At 53.7% G+C, this 12,634-nt stretch overlaps 1 protein-coding gene across 1 annotated transcript in view; it reads right to left on the reverse strand.

Moving 5' to 3' along the window:
• TBC1D2B (TBC1 domain family member 2B) overlaps positions 1 to 12,634 on the reverse strand; it is a 61,884-nt gene that overhangs the window by 6,382 nt on the left and 42,868 nt on the right. Inside the window, exons 7-10 of the mRNA XM_072784762.1 lie at positions 10,690 to 10,800; positions 9,523 to 9,716; positions 6,692 to 7,186; positions 4,152 to 4,269 (exon numbers count right to left, since the gene is read on the reverse strand). Coding sequence (XP_072640863.1) covers positions 4,152 to 4,269; positions 6,692 to 7,186; positions 9,523 to 9,716; positions 10,690 to 10,800 — 918 coding nt within the window. The remainder of the gene's footprint in view (positions 1 to 4,151; positions 4,270 to 6,691; positions 7,187 to 9,522; positions 9,717 to 10,689; positions 10,801 to 12,634) is intronic.

The raw sequence follows: 12,634 nt of genomic DNA on the forward strand, positions 1-12,634 counted from the left end.
CTACCACCGCAACAAGATGCCAGTCGGGCTCTGAGCAGGAATGATGTGGCTGGACATGCACTTCAGCCCCACCGTGGCCCAGGGGGTCCAGCCCAGCCGGTGCCAAGAGGGCAGGATCCCAGGATCGCTGTGGCCCTGGAGACCCAGACAGGACACTCCAGGAGCGGCCAGGGGTGGGGAGTGGATACGGAGCCACTGAGGACAGCAAGCCACACATTCGGGGCACCACAGGGGAGGACGGGAAGCATGTGACCCTTGTCAGCCCCCATGAGCCCCAAGGCCATGTGGGAACCACACACTGCCAGCCAGCCGAGCAAAGGTCAGCAGAACCCCCGAGGAGCAGCTGGAGGCCGCGGGAAAGAGTGAAGTCACACTGGCTCCACGGGCTCTGCCCTAGGGACACCGGCAGACACTCAACTGCACATGAGCCAGGTCAGGATGAAAAGTGCACTGATTCTCGGGGTCATCGAAATGCTAAAGTAACTACAAACAATCTACATAAACATGTAAAATAACATTTTTTAAAAGTAAGCTCCACATCCAGCATGGAGCCAACACGGCACTCGAACTCACGACCTGAGAAGAGATGGATTCGGACGCTGACCGAGCTGCCCAGGAGCCCCTAAAATGACACTTTAAAAGTTTTTTGTTGTTGTTGTTGTTGTTTTAGGAAAACCTGAAACTTTAAAAAAAGCCCACTGTTCCTCCTTTTTGGAAGTTTTCCTTATTTACATGTATGGAAGCCTTATCAAAAATGTGTTTGACTTTTTAACAAAAATGCCTGATTAGATTCAAGTCGGTATCACTGGTTGAAATTGTAAAATTTAAAAGGTAAAATAAAAAACTAGAAAGTTTTTTATAAAAATGATTCTAGAGCAGCCCAGGTGGCTCAGCGGTTTAGTGCCACCTTCAGCCCAGGGCGTGATCCTGGAGATCTGGGATCGAGTCCCACATCAGGCTCCCTGCATGGAGCCTGCTTCTCCCTCTGCCTGTGTCTCTGCCCCCCCACCCCCCACCCCCATCTCTCAAAATAAATAAATAAAATCTTTAAAAAAATGATTCTAAAGAGTTGTAAAGTCCTCTCAGTGCATAAAAGAAGCAAAATACAAAAATCACCTTGGAGACATACATTTTAACCAATTTGTTTTCTGACTAGAACAGGAGACAAAGTTTCAATGACCTAAACTGGTTGAAACAAATCATCATGAATACTCTTCACAGACTTAACAGACAAGCAAGCACACAATCCACTGTTGAAGTGTCCCACCACCCCACCCTGAGCACTTAACAAGGCATCCGGGAGAAAAAAAAAAGCAAAAAGGAAATACATCAAAATGCCAGCTGTGGTCCTGAGCTGCCTGGATAAGAGGTGACTTCCAGTTTCTTCTGAACATCTCCCGTGTTCTCCTGTATGAGCACCGTGACTTCCACAGTCAGGGAGAAACAGTCTCCTTAGAGTTTACAACTATGTTCATGCAACAAAATGATGCAAATTTTATCTTAAACCCACATACTTAAAATAGCTTTCCCTTTCTGCCTATAAGGATAATTTTACTGAGTTTTTACAATCTAAGCATTAGGATAAGCTCATAATGTGTCATCTGAATTCGACCACGAGCACTCCATCGAAGGGGAGTATGATGCTCATCTGCCAGATGTGGAAACTGAGGCAGGGGCTGTGCAGTGAGGTGGCCCAGCTCCATGGCTCACAGGCTGGAGGGCCTGGCTCCATGACAGATGAAGGCTTCTTTCTTATTCTGAAACACGGCTATCAGTGATTTTGAGTCTCTAAAGCTATTAGCTTCCCGGTATCTGTGACACACAGAACTTTATTTACTGACCTCTTCCCTCCCACCAGACAGTTGACTGCTGCCTCTTCTCGCTGCTGCTCATTTCCTAGTTTACAGAATATTTCTGGCAAAAATAGCCTCTAAGTGGGGCACCTGGGGGGCTCAGTCTGTGAGCACCTGGCTTCAGCTCAGGTCACGATCCTGGGGGTTCTGGGATCGAGCCCCACATCGGGCTCCCTGCTCAGCAGGATCCGGCTTCTCCCTCTGCACCTCACCCACGCTCATGCATTTGTTCTCTCTCAAATACATAACATCTTAAAAAAAAAAAAAAAAAAAAAAAAAAAGCCTCTAGGTACCTTAGCAAAGTAACATGATCAAAGGGAGAACAGCTGACCTCTCCTAGAACCAGTCAGCACCCAGGACCTCCCGTGATCATCCCGTGGCATTCTAGGAGGCAGTGGGCGAGGCCCAGACCCCAGCCCGGGCCCTCAGTGGTGGCACTCAGGCGAGCTGCTCAGTGTCTCTGACCCAGTTTTCTCCTGAGAACAATGGGGATAATGATGCCTCCATTGGGATGGTCTTGTGCAGCTGCTGGCACGGGCTGGGCTGGCACACACTCATGCCAGCTCCCTGCCCTGGCCAGAGAGCCCACGCACGCTCAGCCACTTGCTGCACTGGGTGCCAGCAATACTACATGGAAGTCGGGACTGCCAACCAGCTGCAGGACAAGCACACAGACGGGATCCCGTCAGACAGCTGCCATCCCCGAGGCCCGTGCCAGAGCAGCAGGAACAGCAGCGGGCCTCAGGTCGACTTGGGAAGGCAGGATGCAGCATAGGGGACACGGAGGGAACAGTGGCCTGGGGAGAGGCATCACGGCTTCACATCGAGGACGAGGCGAGACTGATGAGCAAGTTCTGTCACAGGGCACCCGATGCTTCCAGCAGGGGACACGGCGATGGGGGACAAGGTGGACCCCGTGACTGACACAGATGGGGGACACAGGCAATGCAGTGATGCAGGAAGGGATGGTGCCCTGATGGGGGTCGGGGGTCAGCGGCAGAACGAGAGCCACCAGGCAGGCGGCAATGACCAGAAACCTAACCATGGGGACGCCGAGGGAGAGGAATGAGGGGAGTCCAGGCTGGCAGACAGGGGGTCGGGAGACAGGCAGTAAGGAGGCTGTGATGAGGACCCCTTTGACGGCAGAGATGCAGATGTGTAGCAGAACACATCCAGGGCCCAGCCAGGTAAATAGAACCCATCCTGAATGTTTACTATGGAAGGACATGGTCACACGGGTGACAGGAACTGGGAAGCCATGCGGCTCATGGTGCGGTGGTCTAGAGGCAAGGGCAGAAAGTCACCCCCAGGCAGGAGCAATGGCGGGGAGAGAACTGCCTTTGATCCCCTCCTGACACACGTGGTCTCCTGTCAGAGCCTCTGCTGACCGCTGTAGGGCCTGTGAGCAAGGAGCCCTGGCCTAGGCCTGAGGGGCTGCTGCAGAGCCAGGACTGCCCATGTGGGGACGCCCCTGGGCTCTCCTGGCAGAGTCTCGTCACCCTGGCTTTAGGCTCCAGCCATGGTGGGCATGACTGCACCCTCACGTCTGCAAGGAGGTGACTGCCGCCCCCATGCCAGCCCCGAGTCCAGCATGGCCTCCGGCTGCTCCTAGCCAGGGGGGACTGTGGGTCCTGACACAGCCCGCTCCCATAGGCGCATGCCCCTCAGGGGCTGGAGGGCGCCCCGCTGGCCGGACCAAACATTCCTCAGCACCGCACCATTGCCGAGATCCATCCCAGCCAAGGCTCCTTCCTGTCTCTGGTCTGGGGGTTCCCCTGGCCTCCCCCACCCCTGCTCTTTCACAGGTGCCTCCCCTTAGAAATCTCCTGCCTTACCTCAGCTTCTTGGAGAACCTGAGCCAACACACCAGGCTCCCAGGCATCCCTGGACTGCAGCTTAGCTGCCCAGGCAGGCAGGCAGGCAGGCTGTGTCCAGGGAACAGCTGAGCTGGGGGGTGAGGGGGGTGGATGGGGACAGCTGAGCCCAGGGGGGAGGGGAAGGGCAGCTGAGCCTGGGAGGGGGTATAGTGTGGACAGCTGAGCCTGGCGGGGAGTGGGGGTACAGCTGAGCCCGGTGAGGGGAACAGTATGGACAGCTGAACAGCCACCATGAACAGCAGGGCTGCAGGGCTGGTCCACTTCTTGGCCATGTAATGTCAGCAGCTCCCCCTACTCATGCTCAGCTGGGCCCAGGGTCTGCGGCCCTGCCTCAGGGGTCAGTGGCCGAAGCCATGCACAGGACCTCCTCCAGCCTGAACTCCCCCCAATGCCAACTGAAGTGTGGTGTTTGCAGACGTACCTGGGACCCCAGCAGTGTCTTTGTGTAATAGTCTCGAGGCATGAACACTTCCACAATGGTAACGAGACACCAGAAAGCATCTTCTTGCTCCAGATACAGCAGGGCCACAGCCACCAACCTGCAAGCAAGTGGGCAGCAAGGTGAGTGCTGGCGCCCTGTACCCTGTGACCCAGGCCGTGAGGTGCCAACTGTTCAAGGCCACAACTATCTCCAGTCCCCCAATAAACGACAATGAGTAAGCATCCCCAGGCAAACGAGGCATTTTGTCTTTGTCATCTCTACATCTGATGTGGGGCTTACACTCGCAACCTCAACATCAAGAGTCACACACTCCACCAACTGAGCCCACTTGGCGCTCCAAGGGAGGCATTTTCCCAAGTTTGAGAAACAAAGTTATGATTCCCCTAACCTTTTCATTTTTTCATTAAAAGGTGATGAAATTCTTTCCCAATGATCCACCAGCTTCATTAAAGAAAAAAGCCTTAGCTAATGCTGCTAATCCTTTCATATACAAAACATCCAGCGATGAGTGTAAGAGATAACTAATAAAGGGGGTTTACAAACGACCGCTCTTGGGGGCTCTGCACCCACAGTGGGCACAAGGGGGAAGGAGGCATGGCTTCTACTGCCAGGGTGTTCCTAAGAGAGACCCGGGGCCGGCCAGGACACCGTCACCAATCAGGGAGTAACCCATGCAGGGATTCCTAGGCTTGGCTCCCATGGCCATTAGACAGGGTCTGGACATGGCGAGAGAAGCGCCCCTCTCTTGGCATCTGGAATCTGAGAGCCTCGTCTCTGACGTGAAGCTTCTCTGTCTCACGGAAAACCCTTAAGCCAACTCTCAGAGGCTGTTTTGGTTTCTTGCTTCCTTACATAGAATTATAATGGACTCATCACAAACTAAAAGGTTAAAAGGAGGGATGCGGGGTGGGTGTGAAGGGGATGCCTCCTGCAGGCCTGACTGCGCTGACCACAGGAGGATGGCCACAGCAAGGATGGACAGAAGGCAAACCCACAGCACCCATGGTGCCGGGACGCGGGGCCAGCCGTCCAGAGCCACCAAAGCCCTGCAGGACATAGCTCTGAATCATCTGATGTTCAAGACGACAGGCCTGGATCACTCAGAAAAGGCTAATGCTTGTCTACCAAAGTTCTGGGTTCTTAGGACGCACATATAAAATATTTGGAAGACATCCAATAAAATGGTTAAAATGAAGAGGCCCTAAAAGTGATGGGTGCAGATGGAAAGCTTCCATTTTCTGGGGAAAAATGAATCCTGTGACCACACCAGATCAACGGGGTGCTAGCATACCCCCACATAAGCATGTGCAAGTCCCCGCTGGGTCCTTTGGGCTTCAGAAGTTTTCAGCTTCTGGAAATTCTCAGAGTGAGCATACCACGTGAATCACGGATTTAAACAAAACAAGACTGCTTCCTCATGCAGCATCCTATTTACAGGCTTGTTTTGTTTTTTGTTCTAAATGGGGGCTGTGGAGGAGTGGCTGAAATCCCTTTCACTTCCAGGGCTCAGGGGCTACCCCATCCTCACCACCACGGCAGTGTGACCTCCTGGAAACCTTTGGTTTGGAAATCCCACTTGAAAACCTTTCTTCATGCAACACTGTGATTTGAGATGCCAACAGACAGCCCTTCCTGGAGGTCTGTACCCATGGAGGAGGATTTAAGAGGCCTGTGAACAACCAGAATAAACCTAAGCATTCAGAACTCAGCACACGCACTTGGGTTCCGGGAAAATCCCTAGGAATGCACACAGAGCTTCTCCCTTCTTCCTGAGTCTGAAGTCTAAGCAGCCTGGCTGCCCCCTCCCTGCACGCAGAGAACGTGAGTGTAGTGCCTGTGTGAGCAGGAGGCGTGTCAGCCAGACCAGGACGGGCACAAGACACAAAGCAGCCGAGCACAGCTCCACATAGCACAGACCTCCATGTGTTCTGTGGCCTTGTCTCACCCCAGCCTGGCTCCAAATAAGGAGCCTGGGTCATCACAAGAGGCGAGAGGCTTTCCAGTGTCCTCTGTCCACAGATGCGTGGATGTGCAGACACCCGCAGGAAGACACTGCTCCAAAAGGCTCTATTTCGACCTGCTGAAGAGCCATGTGGGGCATTCCTGATCCCCGAAGACCTTGCATAAACAGGAGTGGCCACCAGTGTCCACTTCGTGCGTTACGCACAAAAATTATAAGAAATTATAATTATAATGAAATCAAACTTTTGGTCAAAACCTGACAAGAGCAAAAGGGACTCAGAATAAGAAAACCTAGTTGATCCAGATAATGGGAGTTTGGTGGTGGTGTTTTATGGAAGGTTTTATTAGGCTCAAACTGACAACCCCAAGATCAAGAGTCGAGGCCCCACCTAAGCCTGCCAGGCAACACCAGTTCCTGGTGCTCCCTGAATGTATGTTTCTCTGAATTACTCCAGAACTGGGGATGGTACATGAGAAACTGAGTGGATGGCTGGCTTCCCCTGGGCGGCCAGGAAGGGGGCCAGAGACAAACAGGAGGCGCCGGGCCGAACACCCACCTGTTCAGACCCTGACAATAGCCAATATCTGGGTTCCTCCAGGAGAAGGCTAGCAGGACGTTGCGTAGCTTCTGTATGCCTTCCGAGGTGGGGCAAGAGTAATGCTTGTTGGTGGGCAGGGTCCGTAGCAGGTCCAGCTCGATCTGCTTGGAGGCTGGGTTCTGCTTCTCCAGTGCCTTCTGCAGCAGTGTCTGGAAGTACCCAGGCTCTGTGTTGTCCTTGAACTTGCGGGTATGCAGGTCCACGCACCACTTCCACACCGTGGAGCGGTGCTCATGCGGGATGCCTGCACGGATCAGGCTCTTCAGCTCCGGGGAGCATGCCATCTCACGGTTCATTATGCTCGCAAAGTAGTTCTCCCACTTGACGCCGGTGGACACCTCCTGGGTCTCTGTGAGGTGCAGGGTCTTCAGGTCTAGTGCACGGACCTTGGCCACCAGCTTCTCCTCCTCATCATCCTCTGGGACAGTCCTAAACCCATAGATGTCATACTCGCTGTTCAGAAAAACAGAAGAGAAAATTAAATGACAGGATTTTGATAAAAACTTCCAGAAAACAGAAAAGGGCCTCAGCCCATGGGGACGTGGCCCCTAATATGGGCCCTGGGAAGGCTGTCAGGTCTGGGTAAGTGGCCATCTCCATGGGAAGAAATGAAGCTAGATCTCTTCTTGACACCTGGAAAAACATTGATTCTAGATGGTTTAAGGTCCTACATGTGACAGAAGAAAACACAGGACATACAGCAAACACAAGGCTGGCAGACGGGCCACGTGAATGTGCGTTTACAGTAACATGTGTCCATCCATGTAACTATCATGTTTGAAAAAAATCGTTTTAAAAGCTGGAAAGGTGAGAGAGAGCATATTGGCATAAATAAGGGATAAAGACAACGTGGCTGCAGAAGGCAGGACAGGGACCCCAAGGACATTCAGCACCCCCGCCTCAACCCTGTATCCAGGCCACATAATGTGGCAAAGGCGCACAGAACCGAGGGCAGAGAGGTCACCCTGGGCCATCCAGGGGCCAGTGCATGCACAGGAGCCTTCACGGTGAAGGAGGACAGGATGGGTGCAGACCATGGAGGAAGAAGAAGGGGCCAGAGCCCAGGGACGCCCATGGCCCCCAAGTGGGTAAGGCCATACCCAACAGCCAGTGTGGAAATAGAGCCCTTACTCTACAACCCCGGCAACACTTGCAAGAGCAAGGACACTCTGGAACCTCCAGGAAGAACAGCCTGTGACACCTCAATGGTCCAGTGAGACCTGCCCAACAGCTGGCCCACAGCAGCGGAGGACTGTACACAGGGAGAGCTGTCATTTCACTACTGCGGCGGTGAGGACCTGCAGGGTTGGCCACAGGAAACCAGTACAGGGGCCTCTTGCACCCCGGATGTCAGGCACGCAAACCTGTGCAAATGCTGTGGGAACGGGACCCAGCAGAGCTGGAGATGCCTTCCCCACAGGTCAGGGATTCACTTCTAGTCTACGCTCTAGAGCAGCTCACACACAGACATGCGGAAACACGATGCCCATCTCACTTGTCACACAGGGACATGGCAGGACCCTGTGTGTCCACCTGGAGGAAGAGCAGTAAAGACAGCGAGAGAAGAGCGCCACCTGCAGCCCCCACGCTGATGGTGCAGGACACGCCTGGGAGCTACATGGATGCTGAGGGGACATTCAGGAAGCCCCACGGAGACAAGAACACCGTGGGGCTCCAGGGTTATAAAGCGTCATCAGTGAGAAACCAGAAATACATATGGAAGTTCTAGATATTCCAGGAAAGGGGGCGCCTAGGGCTCTGTCAGGAAGCGTCTGCCTTGGGCTCAGGTCAAAACCAATAAATAAAATTTTAAAAAAATAAAATACTCCTGAAAAAAACAGAAGGTGCACCTGGGGGTGGTCACGTGACTACTACATTATGGGTTAGAAATTTTCCTTAATAATGAGCTAAAAACAAATCATTACACACAGCTATTATTCTGCTTACCTGCGAAGTTTGAAAATGTACAACATAAACAGTAAAAGTCCAATAGCTCACGAGGGAGGAAAATCTGTACCCCAGAGCAGCCTGTCAGTCCCGCAGCCCCAGTAGAGAACACAGCGTGGAGCTGGTTGGACAGGCCGGGGGCTGTGTGAATGCAGGCAAGTTGTGTCCCTTCCTAACCTCAGCCTCCCCATCTGCAGAGGGACCATGAAAACCTACCCTCACCGACGGTTAAACATGTGCTTGCAGGTAAAGCCCTGGTGCAGTTCCTGGCTTCCCCTGGACTGAATCCATCTGCTGGCTCCTCCTCCCTCCAGCATCTAACAATCTCACTTTTCAGAAAATCGCCCATGCAGGATACTAATGGGACATCCCTCATGGGCTTCCAGACTCCACAGCTCTCCGACAGATGTGTGACACTGTGTGTCCGTGGCACGGGACAGACCCTCGGTGGGTGTCAGGCCCTGGCCCCAGGCTAGCTACACGCTCTCCTCATGCAGGGAGGCCCCTCTGCTCTCCAACCACGTGTGGGAGCAGCTGCATCTCAGGATGGGCTCCCCCTCCTGCGGGAACTGGCTCCCAGAAGGACTGGAGCTATGGTAGAACCACTGACCCTGACACATTTTGGAGAGAGGCCTTGTACTCAATGACCTGGCCTGCGCCCAGCTCTACCGCGTGCTCATTACGGCAAGCACATCGGGATTATCTGTCCTGATGACATCCGGTGCTGCCACGAGTGTGCAATGGAACAGACTTGCATCAAGTCCTCTGTGAACCACAACCGCTGTTGAAATGGGACATTGGAAACAGGTCCCACCGCCTGCAACGATCGCCAGTGCCTTTACCTGACGAGATGTGGCTTCACAAATGCTTGCTCCGGCTGCTCCGAGCCCTCGACTTGCAAAGCGTCCTCCAGCAGCTGGGCTATGACGTCGCGAGAAGGCCCCTGTTCTTCTGAGCAAACTGGCGTCTTCATCTCCTGGAGCAGGATCAAGTACTTGCTTTCTATCTGGCAGAGCTTTGCTTCCAGGCTGGAATACTGCAGACAACAGGGAGATTACCTCCACTGGCTGAGAGACACACAACACTGGGTGCCCCAAGCAGCCAATGATGCCGCAGACTGCACTGAGGACAGAAGAGTCATTTATGCCTCAGACCACCTGTCGTGTTCACAACGGACGGCCCTGGGCACCCCTCCTTCAGGGGCACTGGCACAGAGGAGGGTCCTGAGGTCACACTGAGCATCACCTGGCATGCAGGCCGTGAGCAGATGCCCGTGCAGCACTGACATTTCCCAGGACACCACACTCTGGGGCCAGCTCCCATCCACTACCTCATCTGACCAGACACCCTAGGACCACGTGGATTCAAGTCCAGGAAGATGCAGTGTGCTCCATTCCAAAGGTACACAAAGTACACACAGGGTGGCTGAGAGTGCCACCGAATGCCACTGAATGCTACCTGAGGACGGCTGTCACATTGGAGCTGCTGTTCCGGCCACAACGTCGACAGACTCAGGCTGACAGGTCCCTACCAGCCCCGTTTATAGATGGGAAACCCATCCACACAATAGCAAAAATCACAATCCAAACATCCTTCATTTGGGGATGGTGAGACTCTGATGAGGACACATCAGGGCACCTCTGCTTGTCTTCACCTCAGACACAGTGATGCTCTGCACCCCATGTACTTTGTATTTCAGATTCAGTGACTGCATGCCCCCACGTGGGGGCAGAACTGGGTTATGGCGTGCCCACTTCTAAAGGTTTCTGTGGGCAGCCCTGGTGGCGCAGCAGTTTAGCGCCGCCTGCAGCCCAGGGTGTGATCCTGGAGACCCAGGATCAAGTCCCGCATCGGGCTCCCTGCATGGAGCCTGCTTCTCCCTCTGCCTGTGTCTCTGCCTCTCTTTCTCTCTCTCTCTGAATAAATAAATAAATAAAATCTAAAATAAATAAATCAAATAAAGGTTTCTGTGTCCCTTGCCACCAGCAAACAGCCTTGCCCTGACCCACCTTGGCCATCAGATCCCGCTCCCTCCTTTCTGCGTTTCTCCGCAGTGCCGAGAGCTCCAAGATTTCCTTATTTAGAAACTTATTCTGGGTTTTATATCCCTGTAGGTTATCCTGTTGGAAGAAAAAAAACATCAGATCATGCTGGTTGAACATCTGCTGATATCCACGCGGTTAATACATCACTGCCTCTGCAACCAGAGAGCCTCGCCAAGTTAGCATGAGCTTTAAGAAACCGACCACTGGGCACGTCCTGATGAATGCCGCCCCATCCTCGGAGGCAACCAAGGGAACAAGGAGGGTCATGCCCTCATTGCGGACGCGTCACCTCCCCACTCTCACTGACGTGCACATAAGCAAACCCTATGTTCATTTCTCCTCTAACTGGAGCAACAGCACATTTTCTGTGGATTCTCATCACTCACCCAGGTGACGGAGAAAAGGCCATGCACACACAAGGTGCGCTCGACTACAGAATCGCACCTGCCACCTAAGTACACACCCAGCTCAAGAAAGCACATTCCTGCCATTTTTATGTTGAAACATCTCAATCGCAGGAAAAGTACGATGAACCTGATACCCCCTCACCTCAAATTCGCAGCTGTTAACGTTTGCCGCACCTGCTGTGTGATAAGAGCCTCACGGGCTGGTGAGGAGCTCTGCCAACTGTGGCGACATGATCAGCGGCAGCCCTGAACTCCCGTGAGGAACAGCAGCGTCTGGGACAAACACACTCTGCCAAGCACAGGCCTCTAACCACGTGCTACCCCTGCTCTGCCAGGTTCCCAGGGTGGCTCTGACCCCTGGGTTATGGGGCAAGTCCAGGGCAGGTGGCAGTGTCCACCCCTCATGGAACAGAGGCTATGGTCATTCCCCCAAGACGCACCCCAGTCTCCAGGCTGAATACTGCCATGGGGACAGAGGCCACAATCACCCTAAAATGTACAAAAGGACTGCAACATTTCAAAGGTCCCTCCAGTCGTTAACATTTGTGGAGCTTGCCCTACAGGTTACAGGGTCAGCATGAGACTCCTGACCACTCCACAGTGACGGTTTGCAGGCAGCTGTCCCTGTGTCTCTGCTGAGAGGCCGCTGGGCGCTGGGCCGCTGACCATGCCCTATGGATAAGCTCACGCCTCCTGTGTCAGCAGGACCGCACATCGTGACAGGCACACAAGATGCCAAGTCCAACCCTATGGGAGACCTAGACGGCTCCCTGGTCTCCATCTTCCCCTCTCCTGGCAGGTGAAAGCTCTCAGTTTGGAGCAAACAAACACGCCAATAAAGGTCAGTGGGCAGAAGGACGGCAAGCAGCAGGGCTAGCAAAGTGCATGCCCAATGAAGGTGGAGACTGAGGCACGTGGGCAGGCAGGCAGACTAACGTCTTCCAGCTCCACTACATGTGACGGTTCATCTTAAGGACTCTCCCTACAACCTCGATCCACAAGACAAGCCCCTCCCTGCACAGTCCCACGAGGGGACGGCTGGCTCACAGACAGACAGATGACCCTGCTGGGCAGGGAGGGGACCCAGCCCCAGGTGGGGCTTGCCGGCGACAAGGCTGGGTGAGGACATAGCGCTCGGTCTGAGCCCACACCCTCTTCCCCATGCTGCCTACGGTCTTGACACTGCCCGTCTTTGTGCTTCCTAACAATGCTAGGAGCTCAGGAGAGGCCATATGCTTCCAGCAGTGCAGCCTCCAGATGAGGAAAACCTGCTAGCAGGATGGCACATGCCAGAGAGGTCATGCAGGTAGGTGGGGACAGCACCACCGGCCGGCAGCCCCGACCACGCCCAGCGAAGCAGAGCTCTACCTACTGTGAGCAAGGAAGAATCAGGGGCCATGGAAAGGCCCGGAAGGAAGTATGATAAAGTATTCAGGCTGCTGAAATCCTACAACCGATATTTGCTCCTTCCTCAAAATGCCCCAGAAACAGAAAGTGACCCT

The sequence above is a fragment of the Canis lupus genome, chromosome 2 (genome assembly GCF_048164855.1).
Source record: "Canis lupus baileyi chromosome 2, mCanLup2.hap1, whole genome shotgun sequence".
NCBI classification, from domain to species: domain Eukaryota; kingdom Metazoa; phylum Chordata; class Mammalia; order Carnivora; family Canidae; genus Canis; species Canis lupus.